At 42.0% G+C, this 14,962-nt stretch overlaps 1 protein-coding gene across 2 annotated transcripts in view; it reads left to right on the top strand.

Moving 5' to 3' along the window:
- Window positions 1–14,962, top strand: part of THSD4 (thrombospondin type 1 domain containing 4) — a 270,621-nt gene that overhangs the window by 199,235 nt on the left and 56,424 nt on the right. For both annotated transcript variants that reach the window (XM_042474927.1, XM_042474928.1), the window contains one exon: window positions 12,899–13,103. In XM_042474927.1, coding sequence (XP_042330861.1) covers window positions 12,899–13,103 — 205 coding nt within the window. The remainder of the gene's footprint in view (window positions 1–12,898; window positions 13,104–14,962) is intronic.

Here is a 14,962-nt window from a genome sequence, read left to right on the forward strand (position 1 = left end):
TTTACAAACTTGCCTCTAAGTTGGATTTTTTAAAGATGGATTTTGTGACCAGGAAAGGCACTAGATTTATAGCGTTGGAGACTTGAACTCGCAAAGGTGCAGTACAGAGCGCCAAAAAGAGGCGTCTCCCCGCCGCCTCTCTTTGCTCCACAGGAGCGCCACAGCAACCAAATTGTACGGTGCTGCTGCAGAGCAAAAAAGGAGCACCCGGAAGTGGCTCCTTTTTGCAGCACCGCTGTGACGCCTCAAAGCACCAGACACAGTGCAATGATGTCACAGCTGTGCCTCCCCATTTGGAAGCAGTGCAGCTGCGATGTCATAGTTGTGCGCACCGTCTGGAGGGCATGCTGCAGCTGTGGCACTTCCATGACATGCAAGGGTTCCCGGGTGTGTGGGCCCTCCACCCACCAGGCAACGCTCGCACATGATGAGGGCGCCACAAAGTCCCGTCTGTTCTGGGCCAATGTTTTGTTACAGCTTCCCATGTTTGGGTACCTTATGTGCCAGCATCACCTAGTCTCAGGTAGATGTAAGGAAGGATCATAAGGAAGAGGTGAGAGAGGTTGTCTCCAGCATCTTACCTCAAAACCAGGTGATGGGCTTCGTGTCAAATTTTAAAGAAGCTGAACCTGTTCTGAAGATAAGATTCAACAGGTTGGTTAATTCCTTTAAAGTTCAAATGAAAACCTGGACTGGAGTCACTGCCCCACTGGCATGGAAGCTATTCGCTGTCACAGTTTAATCCTTTATGTCTGTGTACAAACCTGTTCACAACCGAGTCTGGAAGTTACCAGTTACTATTCTGTGCAGTTAGAGACTGTTTTTGCAGTTAGGAAACATCTTTTGCAGCATGGTTCAGCGATGTTACAATTCAGAAACAACACAACAGGAAAGAGGATCCTTTGTTGGTGCAATAAATAATGCTTTTTAGTGACTTGTTAATGTTACCTTCTGGCATTTATAGAGGCATTTTGGCAAGAGATTGTCAAGTTTAATGGCATTGTCTTACCAATAGTAAGGGTTTTTCTAAGGGGGATTAAAAAAGGCACATTAAATGAACAGTAAGGCAACTTTATTTTTTAGCACTGTAACAAGTAATGGAAGCAAACTACGCCTCAAACACAAGTAACCGGAGGAAGTGATTGCAGAAAGGAACTTTTCAAGGTTTGGTTTATAAACGTAGTACACTGGATGTGCCATCTATAAGAAGAATCCTGTTGGATCAAACCAATCAAATCAGTCTAGTTCATGGTCCTATATTGCAACTATACTACGGATTACCAATGTTTGATAAGCTTTGAAATGTCCTGGTTCCATCCTTTGGGTTTCCCTGGAACCAGATGAGCAAGGTGTACCAAAACATCTACTTCGTATTTGGGTGGCGCCATCAATCCTTTTCCCCAGATAACTGTAATTAGTGAAAGTTTAGACAATCGTCAACATCAAACCACACATTTCCCTTCTCTTTTGACCTCCCAAACCCTTCCTTCAAACTCTTATATAAACATTGCTCAGCATTCTATTTTTAAAGAAAGATTAAATTGTACTTAATTAAACAGGCACGGCATTCCGAAGTTCATTGGGAGGTTCAAGGATGTCTGTTGATGCAATCGACCCATTTGGTCGCCACATGCCTGGCTTCCACATGGAACCAAGTCACTGTATCTTCTCGAGTGTATTCACGCCGTGTTTGCATAACCAGAGTTCACTCCCACTGCTTCACGGATACCATAATGCGATCCAAATTAATTTTTTTATGTTAAAAGGAAACTGTTCTTTCTTTGAGAGAGCTGATGTTCCTGCCCAGTTGCCTGTTTTCCTTGAGTATGGACAAGGAACCCTTGGATGTTCTGTATTGACCCTAAATACACAGAAAGCACCAAATCCCATCTGATCTTGGGAGTAAAAAGGGTCAGCTCTGGTTAGTACTTAGATGAGAAAAAGGCAACCAGTATCAGGTATTGTAGACTATATTTCAGATGAAGGAAGCAGAAAAACCAAACCTATTCCTCCTTTCCTATCTTTCCTGCTGAGTTGAGAAACCACTTGTGCACTTTGAATTTAGGCCTCATTCCCACTACCTTTTAAACCGGATCGCAGTTTGGTTTGAACCAGTTCAAAAAACCCTGGTTCCCACTTAAATCGATTTGCTGAAGCAATCCAGTGGGGCGGGGGGGATGTGCCAGACCCATTTAACCCGCGTCTTTTTCACCAAATTGATTCAATGCAAGTGTCAACCAGAAGTGGGTCAGAATTGATTCAAATTTGCCCTTTGGCTGGCTGGAGCTGAATCATTTTGAATCAATTTATTCATGAATGTGAGCCACAAGTGGGTTGTTTTGATGCCAGAAAATGACAGACAATGCGATCAGGGCAAGTGTAGTGTAAACCACGATCTGAAGTCGAATCGATCCATCGATTTGGATCGCACACCTATTTATTTATAAGTGGGAATGAGTCCTTAATTTGCAGCAACTGAACTAAGCTGAAGAGGAAAGGAGAAAGTGGGAGAAGAAGAGAGAAATTGGGACCTTTGAAAAACAGCTGAAAAAGTAGGATGGCAAATGGTTAATAGTGACTGTCCCTGTGATATTTGGACAGTTGGAGAGTATGTCAAGAGGGTTGTGTATGTGTAGAGGGGAGATCTGGCCATAATTCCTCTGTGGTTTGTTTTAGGTTTAGAAGAAAAGTTTTAAAACATGAACTCAACCATAAGTCAAACTGATTTCTTGGTTTTTAAAAGGCCTTTCTTGGGCATAAACAAGCTCAGAAGGCCCCCAAGCATGGCAAAATTGTTCTCCACTTGTGAAAAAATGTTTGAGAGATGCTGCAAGGCCCAGGGAGTCTCCAAACAGCCACCCTTTTCCTACCCTGGAACAAAAAAAAACCTGAATTACTTTGGAAACTGAACTGTCAGAGTCTGATATGGCTGCCTCCTCTGTTGATGTTAAGAGACCAAAAAGAGAAAAGGAAGAAAAAAAGCCCACAATAATGGCAGCATATGCTCTTAACAGGCACGGGTTTCTTGGCATTTTGTCTTGAATGCACCAGACTGAACTCATGAACCCTGCCTGCAATTTTCTTTATTACATCTCATTCCATTCCACCACCCTTGCTGGCCATCGGGCACTTTCTGTTATATAAGCATGCGCTTCAAGAAACAAAAAAAGAAAAGAAAAGGCCCAGGCTAACAAGTATACATGTATTTCAGACATATTTGAAACTAAGCAGGTCTGCTTCTAAGCAGGACCTGGATGGGAGACTGTCTGGAAACCTAACCACCTCCTGTCTTGAGTCCAAAGGAGAAAAGGAAGGTTGGTAAGATTATAATTAACAATGAGGCATTCAGAAGCTGAAGGACTGCAGGGTGAAGTGATTATAATTAGAGCAATTGCCCTTAAATCGTACCTACTTATTTATTATATCTGGAGCATCTCTTTAACACCCCAGACTTGATCTAAAGGAAATATATGCTTCCTGAGGTTGCCAAATTCTACCTTCCCCCAATCCAAATCCAGGCAGTCTAATATGCATGTCATTGCAAACCAAGGCTGAGCAGAGTGCTTTGCTTGAAGAAAGTTCTGAGGCTGGGGAATGCAATTAGCTAACCTAGAGGCAAGTTACATAGCCCAAGGTATTTGACTGGTTGAGAAGACGGACAAGATGGCACCAAGCCCCCATTCCAAGCACAGATGCAAGCTGAACCAGCAGATGAATCTGAATTGAGTATAGTTAATGGGATACTATCTTCTATGATGCCTTTGGGTGGCATATTATGTGAAAGAGGACATAAGTTCCTATTGCAAGAGGGGAACATTTTTGGCTGGTGTGTCATGTCAATATTCAGTTGAAGGGTGTGAAAGTGGAGCAACGCTTGTGGCGTCATTGTCTATCATTGTGTTTGTGCATTATGATGCCTTGTACACTGTTTGCATGCTATGCATTGCCCATCGATGCTCAATATTCAGTAGGGTATGCAACATTACAATTCTGTAATGAGGTTACTATCTTGGCTCCGTCATTAATCAAAATGGAGACTGCAGTCCAGACACCAGAAGACCAGGACTTGGAAGGGCAGCTGTGAAGGAAACACTCAAGATCCTTAAGTGTGAAGATATATCATTGAAGACTAAGGTTAGGATCATCCATGCCATTGTAGTTCCCATTTCTATGGATGGTTGTGGAAGCTGGACAGTGAAGAAAGAGGATAGGAAGAAAATCAACTCATTTGAGATGTGATGCTGGGGAAGAGTTCTTCTGAAACCGTGGAATGCTATTAGGCAAATAAATGGATCCTAGAGCAAACCAAGCTTGACGTCTCTCTCGAAGCCAGGATGACTAAATTGAGGCTGTTGTACATTGGCCATATCACGAGAAGACATGATTCCTTAGAAAAGGCAATAATACTTGGTAAGCTGGAAGGCATTAGGAAAAGAGGAAGACCACATCCCAGATGGATAGACTCAGTCAAGTAAGCCACAACTTTGAATTTGCAAGACCTGAGCAAGACTGTTGAGAATAGGGTGACGTGGAGGACTCTCATCCATGGGGTTGCCATAGGTCAAAGTCGTCTTGAAAGCCATTAACAACAACAGCCAAATGATGTGCTGTAGCACAAGTGAAGCATAGCTCCATGATCAAAAAGTTTGCCTACATCTCCACAGCGCAAGATCTTTGAATTAAATGCACTCTCTCCGATGTTTTTTTAAAAGCCCTATTCTTTTAAAACAAAATGGGTCAGATTTTTGCCCCGAAAAGAAGTATATCTGTGTGTGCGTTTCCCTTACAAAGGTGAGCCCAAAGGAAATTGCTGCTCACGGACATTTGTTTTGGTTTAAATGGTTTCTCAGGGCTTTTTCACCTTGGGTACTGAAATGAAGGGACTCCGTATTCCTTTACTTTTGGAGACATAAAGCTGCCCCTGTAGCTTTAGCCAGTTTTAATCAAGTTTATTACCTGCTCTACAATGCTTTCACCTCATAAAACTGACAGGGAGGGGATAAAATGGCGATGACGAGAAGATCTGTTGTTGGCACATCCAGAGAGCTCCAAATGGAAGATATTTAAAAGGATGAAACACAGTTTCTTTTCCCAAGTTATCTGATTGGAAACACTTGAAAACCAGCCTGGTATTATTGAAAAAGAGGGAGAGAGAAAGTAACCATCTCATCCTTTTGGGACATACTTACTTGTGCGTGAGGAAATAGCATCAAGATGGGGAAAAGTTATTCGTTCTGGTTTTGAGGCTAAGGGAATAGTATGGTAGGACATGCTGTTTAAAACATGGGAAACTAGGGTTGCATCTACACTGCAGAAATAATGCCATCTGACACCACTTTAACTGCCATGGCTCTATTTTACAACTCTTGGGGTTTGTAATTTGGCGAGGCACAGCGCCGCAAGCTAAAGACCTTGTAAAACTACAAATCCTCTGTAGGACGCAACCATGGCAGTTAAAGTGATATCAAACTACATTATTTCTATGGTGCAGATGCACTCTAATGGTTCTCCTCCTGGCTGTTCTTATGTGCCTTCAAGTTGAGTCTGACTTAAAGCAACTCTGTCCTGAATAATTTCTGGGCAAGATTTTATTTTTCAGAGGAGTTTGCCATTGCTTTCCTCTGAGTCTGAGAGACTGTGACTTGCACAAGATCCCTGAGTGAGTTTCCATGGTTGGAAAGGAACTGGAACCCAGTTTGTGAGAGTCCTGGTCCAACACTCAAACCACTACTCTACACTGCCTTGTGTCCTCAATTGCCCCAATCCATGAAATTTGAAAGGTATACTTGCGGAGTGGCAAAAAATCTTGTTCTGCCTCAGAGATGCTGTAGTGCTGCCAGAAATACTAACTAATCCTACTAAAATGAATTTATCCAACGCGTGGCATGCAAGAGTATTGGCAAAATGGTGCATGTTATCTGTTTCGATTCCCTCTTAGACCTCCGTGAAAGTACAGTGGTTGAATGTTATGTTCTGCTGGTGTTAAACAAGTTCTTGGAAACTAAAAACATTTCCCACAAATATCTCACTCCTCACCTTGTTTGGCTCCTTCTTCATACATCTGGGAGGCATCTCCTTGTGAAGTATGATGGAGATCATCCATATCTTCCTTCTTAACAATTTATTGGTCAACTGTTCACATTTAAATTATTACCGTCAACATTTCAAGGAACTGAGCTTTGGAATCTTTCCCCCATTTCTATTGTAAAGCAGTATTTGATCCAAATATGACTAATAATCCCATCTTTTTCTGTCTGGTATTGGGATGGTGAGAGAGGATCTTGGCTGTACACTTTCCAAACGTTGGCTGCAACATGGCAGGTGTCCATGCCTTTAGAAGGTTTTGAAAGAACTAATAGGAGATGGGAGACCATGTTTTTTGGTAGTAAAATCTGGATGAAAGAGTGCTGGAGGATTGAGTTGTGGAAAGGGTGGTGCAGAGAAGGCTGGGACCTCCTAAGAGTTAACGTTTCCAAATGCCACCGACAGAAATGTTGACACAAAGCCTGTCTTGTTAAGTACAAAATAAACAGAAGATTAATCAAGGTGGGTACCCTGGCATGATGCCCAGATGAAATCTGGAGAAGGCGATCAAAAATAATTGGCCGAGGTGCTTACATTTTGCACGAATCTCTCTTTTTGCATTTGGGCCCGAAGCTTAGGCTCCAAACTCAGTACATCGTGTGTCGAGAAGGTCTTGAGATGATTACTTATTCTTATTTATTTTTCCTTATTCCTTTCACATCCCACCTTTCTCTTGGCATGGGACTCGGGGTGGCTTAATAACCAAGATTAAAAGAAAGTACAGCTAAAAAAGCTATGAATAACAAGTCTGAAGAATGATTACATCAGTCTTCTTATTAAAGACGTTGTTACTCTTACTGTTATTATTTCTTTCTTGCCTCTCCTTATGGTATGGAACATCAATAATGGGACCCACAACATCAGTTCAAAGAGAATACAAAACCAATGCATATTAAAAATATCAGTATATACTGTAAAATTCATAATTTAACAATTTTAAATAATTTTAAATAATAGTAAAAACATAAGTCTGTTTCATGAAGAGATTCTCTGCTACAATCAGTTGGGAGCAAAAGGCTACATAAAAAGATTTTGGCCTGACTATGGAAATAAACCAAAGAGGGTGTCAAGCGAGTCTCCCATGGGAGATATCTCCATAGAGATTGAGCTTCCCTAAGGTGGGACAGGAGCTTATGCCCCCAAGAGTCCCTTTGTTCTTCTATGTTAGACCCTCTCCACATGGTCCTCCTGAGATATATATAACCTCTGAGGGGAAACATCTGGAAGATTTGACAACTGGTCATCTCATTGGGTTAGTTCACTCTCGTGATCTATGATGCTCTTTTGAGGCTGATCCTACTCAAAAATGTAACTTAATGCCATCACACCATTAACTCTTTCTTACCTGAAAAAGGAGACTGGTCCCTCAGCTAGGATCTGGTGTTGGGTGTGGCCCTCCAATAACTTCTTGAAGGATAGTATGAACCCCCAACAATTGGCCATCCCTGCTCTAGAGAGATAGGATGAGGAGGAGTCCTCTTTCTCCAAAGTGGTTAGATCTGCATCAGAAGGGCTCTTCTCTTGAAGTTCTATCCACCATTCTGTCTCCTCCATTGCAGTGTTTGTAAATAGTTTCTTTTCCTTGCTTCTTAGAATCACCCCTTTTATCCAAGCATGCCCAAATGCCATCCCAAAGTGTAGGAGGAGGACGAACCTTCTGTTTGGTGTTTGACCATACCCTAATGCAACAGTGCTTAGTCTCATTGCTAACGTTTCTTGGGTATAAGTATTGTAGTAAGCAAAGCAAATTAAAACCATGTTGGAATCCATCCCAAAACAACACTACATTCTGGATAATAAACAGATCCGGAACCATGTGGTTTGTGGCACAATGGCATTTCTGTTGAAAGGTAATATTGAAGATTCATTGTGTAATACAAAGGTTTTATTTCCCTAATATCAAAATCCTATTTAGCCACGTTCCCAGATACAGAGTGGTAACTTGGTGGGAGAGCAGATTTTTTTTTTTACATGCAAAAGGTCTCAGTATCCATTGGTGGCATCTCCAGGTGACTGAGAAGCAATGTACCCCAGGAGAGCCACAGTGTTGACCAAGTGCCCTGGGACAGCCTCTCTTGCCAGAGAACGATACATTTTGCAAATATTCCTTCTATCTCTAAGTTGCATACACACTGTTCTCCAAAAGAATGCAGGGTATGAAGATACAAAGTAGGGCAATGCTGTAGGCACAGTGCTACAATTATGTAACATGAAAGGGATCCAGGACTCTGCCTCCATGATGCACAGTTCAATACCAATTTAACTTCCATGCTCTATCCTGTGCAATGAATTCTCTGATAGAGAGTTGTCTTGCTATAGGTCAAGATAGTGGCGTGCCTAGTATATTTGACACCCAGTAGGGGGTCATTTTTTAACACTCACATCCTCTCTTCAATCAGGCCAGCAAAACCATCAGACCCAGAAGGCAGCCCTTCCCACCAACACACTGGGAGATACCCCCTCCCCGAGGTGTAACCTGGTTTGGTTCACACTCCTTGCACCCGCTAGTGATGCCCCTGGTTCAAGGGAATACACTAGAAGTCTCTAGCTGAGTTTGTCGAGTATCACCTTGACATTTAAAGTGGCATCAAACTTTTGAAACCAGCAATTGTCATTTCTACTGACACCAAAGCTCTTTGATAGAGGAGGCTAAATAGCTCACAAACCTACAGTTCCCAGTATTCCATATTATTGAGCCATGGCGGTTAAAGGAGTGTCATACTGAATTATTTCTGGACTGTGGATGCAGCCCTAGGACAGGCTAATACTTGAAGATATTTTAACCCAGCTGATATAAGGACAGAAGTGATGACAGGAATAATAGCAACCCCAGAGGGGTGGCACACACCTCCACAGTGGTTCCCTCTGAATATGTTGGACTAACAATTTCCATCATTCTCCAACTGGAGTATCTTGAGATCTATAATCGATCAATTTTAGGAAAGCAGGGCTAGCCACTACTTCACACCCGTATTCTACTTCTCTAGTTTTGAATTTCTGGCCTCCCTGGGTGAAAACCTCTGCCGGTCTCCTTACTACAGCTCATTGCCAGCTGTGGTTATGCCAATCCTGACACTTCGAAATTGGACTCCATCAACACATCAGGCTTGTTATCACTGCTTGCAATCCAGTGCCACTATATCAGGGGAAGTAAATGATTGTCACTTTGTATTATGTAGCCCGCCGCCGTTGGCGCGCTTGTTTAAACATACTCGCTTCGCCATGAAATGCTCACATCTGCTTTCCATTTGTGGAATCAGCACTTCATCTCCACGATGGCTTGGCTCGAGCCCCATCCTATTGTGTACTTTGCCTGAAATCCCTGTGAAGTCCACCACTGACTGTTTCATCCAGATCGCCCCTCAGTTTTCTTTGGGGGATTTCATCGAAATTAAATTTGGCACTCAAGTCTTGAACAGTTTCTGTAGTGGGAATCTGCATCCTAGAAAGGATTTTTTTTGGGGGGGGGGAGGAAGACATGTTACAGGCTATATTTGAGAATCTGAAAGATGTTTGGCATGCAGCGTGACCTTTTCTTAAATAAAAAAAATCACTGTAAAAATTACGTTACAAACCATATTTTGGAGGGGACAGATGTTCAAGACACCCTGCTTGGAATACTGAAACAGCTGTAAAGTCCCTTGAATTCAGTACATAAGTGAGATGAATCCAGGTTAGGGCTATGGTGCCAGTCATCTGATCATTACATATTTAATTGATTAAATTGACTCAGCAGTGACCCTGATAAGTCAGGAAGCAGATATTTCACTGTGTATCTGTAATAAATGAGATACTTATTCATTTGTACAATCTCTCAAAAATTGATAGTCACACTTTAGGAATTGAGATTGAGAGGGATGAGACAGAGCTCCTTGGCAGAGAATTTTAAGTACCCCAGTGAACTACAGATCCTCCCATCTCCTAGAATGGAACCATGGCAATTAATTCTAGAATGCTTTCTTTTAATTGTGGCATCACACTGCAATATATATGCCACTCCTGAATGGGTCACTGGGTCACATCAAATTAAACTTCAAATAAAAACTGACCAACCAATTAAAAATGACAGGGGCTAAAACAGAACATCACAGAAGAAGTTCTCATATGGAGTAAGGATTGTATGGTTTGTGGACTATACACAACCCTTTGGGATGGTTCAATATGTCCACTGTCTCTCAAAAGCCTCAACTCTTCCAATAACCACCCAAAATAGGGTCAGCCCCTCAAACCCTTCTTTTTCATTCAAAATTAAAAAAAGAAGAAAAAGACCAATCTTGCTATGCTTTCCCATCATTCGGAATCAGTACATGTTTAAGAATAGGGTCCCCAAGTCCTGACTGTCCCAGACCCTTTATTCTTGCAGTGCAGACTAGGCCTTGGTGAGCTTAGAAAAGTCCATGCTTCTTAATCTTGGCCTACCCATTGTCAGTACAAATGTGATGATGGTGGACCACCTAAATGACTGTTGCAATGAGCGCATAATGGTTTGGTCTACAAGTCTGTCACAATGAGGGGGCTGCATGCAGTGGCAATTCCAATGTCGATGGGATGGTGATTCTGTTCAGGGTTTGCCTCTGGACTTTAATGGAGCTATCCAGGCAACTGAATCTACTCATGGAACTATAACTCAACACTGTGTGCCTCTCCTTGAAAGTTTGGGTGCAAACCCAAAGCAAAGTTACCATCCCACTGGTCCTGGAACTGCCCCTGGTTTGGTGCAGAGTTGATAGACTGTATTCATTCACTTTCCCCATCTAAACCTGTCAAAATGTTTTGGTGTCTCTTCCTGATTCAGAATCTGATCAAAGCTGCAGGACCTTCATCCCCTATTCAAACTGGCACCCTAAAGCAAATTCCCATTGGCCTAAATCCTATTGATAGAGTAGACCCTGGTGGAGCAGTGGTTAAATGCCTGTACTGCAGCCACTCACTCAAATCCACACGGTTGCGAGTTCAAGACCAGCAAAAGGGCTCAAGCTTGACTCAGGCTTGCATCCTTCCGAGGAGGTCACTAAAATGAGTACCCAGATTGTTGGGGGCAAATTAGCTTACAGTTGTTAACCGCTTAGACACTGCTTAGGCGGTATGAAGCAGTATATAAATGAAGCTTGTTTGTTTGAATGAGTGGGACTTACGTATGTGTTGACTCACCATTCAGTGATCAATTCAATGGGTCTATGCTTGTTAGGACTAACCAATAGGATGCAAGCTGTTGATTCAATGGCTCCACTGGAGTCAGGACAAACCAACAATGCTTTGAATTCTCCCAAATGCTTTATGGACTAGAATATCATATTCTCCTCTTAATTTGTCTCACATCCCTTTCCTTTTTCTTTGTTTACTTCTAATACATCCTAGTTACTCCCATATAATCATTTGGTTAACATTTATTCTGTTGAAAAATAAAGCAAAACAAGTTCATTTGGGTGTCTCCTATCTATAACTCACTTTCCCCGTTGTGCTGCAGAACTGACATTTTCCTCCCATTCTTGCTTGATATTCCACAATCCTGAGCAGCTGCCTTTAAAACAAACACATGCTGAAAAAGGGGTGAGAAACCAACCTTCCAGAAATATTCCTTTATTCTTCACCCTGAAAATTATTTTGGCTCAGGGCCCAAGACCAGTAATATGCAGTTTTAGACCAATTACAGGTGTCTGGCCCAATATGCCATAATTCATCAAAGTTGTGAATATTCTGTTCCTCATTCTGTTGGAAGGGGTGAGACTTCCAGAAATCCAGCAGAGTACAGAGGTTCACTGTGTGCCTGGGTAGCAATCACAATTTTCTTTCTTCAATAGGATTCACAAGCTCCTTCCTCAGGAAGTGATGCCATCTCGAGTTAATTCTATTAATTAGAAACAAATTCCATTGATTAGAAATAGGGCAGTGAATTGTGGCATTCTATCCATTTGGTATATTAACTAACTCAGTTGTTTTTCCCAGTCTTAATTCTACTTGCTTACCTAGTAGGGTAAGCTCCTCCGCCCGAAAAGCTTTCAATTATTTATTTATTAATCTGTCAACCCACATAACTACATAAACGTAGTTACAGATGACCTAAGGACTAACAGAATCTTAGAATTGGAATGGATCACAAGGGCCATCTAATCCAACCCTCTTTCATGCAGAAACAGACTACCAAAGCATTCCTGAAAAATGCCCATCCAACTTCTTTTTGAAAACCTACAAAGATGCGGAAAACATGGATGCCACCAGTGAGATTTCCTAACTTGTACTGGGGACTCACTTAACCAGTCAGTGTGGTGTAGTGGTTTGAGTGTAAGACCCAGGTTCAAATCCCTCCCCAGCCATGAAAACCCAAAGGGTCACTTGGCCAAATCACCCTCTCTCAGCCTTAGAAGAAGGCCATGTCCAACCTCCTCTGAAGAATCCTAGCTGGGATGGGGAGAGAGGAGAAAAAACATTCTGCACTATCTAGATCCCAACATGATGGAGGTGGATCTGGTTGCTCTTCTCCCTTGGTGTCTACAACAATCATAATGTGACTCCTTTATGGACATAAAACCTAAGATAGCCAGACTCAGAATGTAGGTCTGTTCAGTCAAATGAGCTCTAATCAGATTTTTGATGGTTCCTCAAGCACTCAAGCAGATAATGGTCTTTTCCGCAGATCCACCTGATCTTTTAATGGGAGGTAGTGGAAATGCGACATCCAAAGCCTCCAACTTGTTCTACCACTGGGCAACTGAGCCCTCAGTGTTAGTTTTCATTTTGTTTGATTAAAACCAATTCTGATGATGGATATTTTTTTTAAAAAAACTGTTATCCTCTTTTTTGTTGTTGTTCACAGACCATTGGCTGTGATGACTATCTTGGCTCAGACAAAGTGGTGGACAAATGTGGGATCTGTGGAGGGGACAACACAGCTTGCAAAGTGGTCTCAGGAGTCTTCAAACATACCCTGACCAACCTTGGCTATCACAAAATTGTGGAAATTCCAGAGGGGGCCACGAAAATCAACATCACGGAGATGTACAAGAGCAACAACTACTTAGGTGAGTTATGATCCTTCCCCAAAGAGACTTGATGTGAAATGGATGAACCTGTTTCACTTTCTGTAATGTTCACTTGGTCCTGTGTCAGTTTACTTTTAAAAAACAAACCCAAACAGTTTGAATAAAAATTTGCACGCATTTTCTATGCAATTTCCCATGTGAAGAAGTGGGACTCTAATCCACCAAGACCCGTGCTCAAATAAATTAGCAGTTTATTCCATTCCATTCCTGCATCACTATATATATATATATATATATATATATATATATATATATATATTTAAATAGGTGACCATATGTATATGTTCTCTATGCAGTTTCCCATCTCAAGAAATGCTAAATTTTGTTTGCATTACAAAATTTGAGAAATTTGAGAATCCAAGAACAATTGGGTTTCAATTTGCATATTGGTTCAGAAACACAAGTTCAGTGCTCATCACCGTTCCTTGGTAAGTGGAATCTGTCACAGAGAGGTGAAAACCGTTTCAGAACTAGGTATTTGAACACATGCTTCAAATATATCTGTTTAATTTGTCCATCCCCAAGAACCTCCAAATTCCAAAAGCTGATCATAAATGGAGACTGGAAGTGACATGACATCACTAAAAGTGTGCCCTGAGATGGGCAACAATAATTCCCTACCTGTGCTCTAGAGAGGATGTAAAGGCTAAAAGAGCCTGGGGACCTAAAAATGATGGTGCGCGCACTGGTAACCTCACGGCTTGATTTCTGTAATGCGCTCTATGTGGAGCTACCCTTGTGCCTAGTCCGGAAACTTCAACTAGTTCAAAATATGGCAGCCAAATTGGTCACAGGGAGTTCTAGGAGTGATCATATAACACCTGTTTTGAAATCCCTCCATTGGCTGCCCATTAGTTTCCAGGCACAGTACCAAGGTGTTGGTTATAACCTTGGGCCCAGCCTGCCCACAGGAGTGCCTTCTCCCATATAATCCGCCCCGCTTGCTTAGATCCTCGGGTAAAAACTTGTTGCAGCCAATAAAAAACTAGGCTTACTATGGTCTCTCAAAGGACCTTTTCTTCTCTTGCCCCTAAGTTATGGAATGACCTGCCAGAGGAGATTCGGAATATGACCAAGCTTGACAGCTTCCAAAAAAGGAGTCAAGACAGACCTCTTTGGGCAGGCCTTCCTAGATTAACTTGTCTGCTCCATCAACTGCCTACCTGCTTGACCTTGCTTATTGGCATTTGGTCTGAAATGTCATTTTACATTTGAAGACTGGGTGGGATTTTTAATGTTATAAGGTTTTTATGGTATTAATCATTATTTGGTGTGTTAACGTATTTTAGTGCTGTTTAATGTTGTAAGCCACCTCGATCCCAATCATAGAGGTGGGATAGAAATAAATTTTATGATATTATTATTTTCCAGCCAATTTAAGACATAGGAATGAGAGATGTACATGGGCTTGGGGGAGGCCACACCAGAGCTCAAAGGGGAGGGACGCATGTGGCCTCAGCCTGCACATTGTCCATCCCTGCTTTAAAGTGGTGGATGCTCCAAGGAAGGATTCACCAAACTCTTAATCTCCTCCTTGGGGTGGAATACAGATGTGGTCTGTCTGAAAAATGGACTTTTGCAACTTGTGAAAACAGGAACTATGCTCTCTTTTTATGGTGGAAGCCAACGGTCTGGTAGTTGACTGGATGGTACAGCAGCCATGGGAACATTCGGTCTTGGGAGATGGGTAGAAGGGGGAAAGATTGATTTTGTGTACCAAGAGGCCCAGCAACTAGACTGTCAGCTCTAAAATGAACCATATGTGACTGTGTTTATTGATTTACTTTTTTTAAAAAACCCATCCACCTTGGCGTTGGCACGGACAAAGCTGTAAGCAC

The sequence above is a fragment of the Sceloporus undulatus genome, chromosome 6, assembly GCF_019175285.1.
Source record: "Sceloporus undulatus isolate JIND9_A2432 ecotype Alabama chromosome 6, SceUnd_v1.1, whole genome shotgun sequence".
In the NCBI taxonomy this organism is placed as follows: Eukaryota; Metazoa; Chordata; class Lepidosauria; order Squamata; family Phrynosomatidae; genus Sceloporus; species Sceloporus undulatus.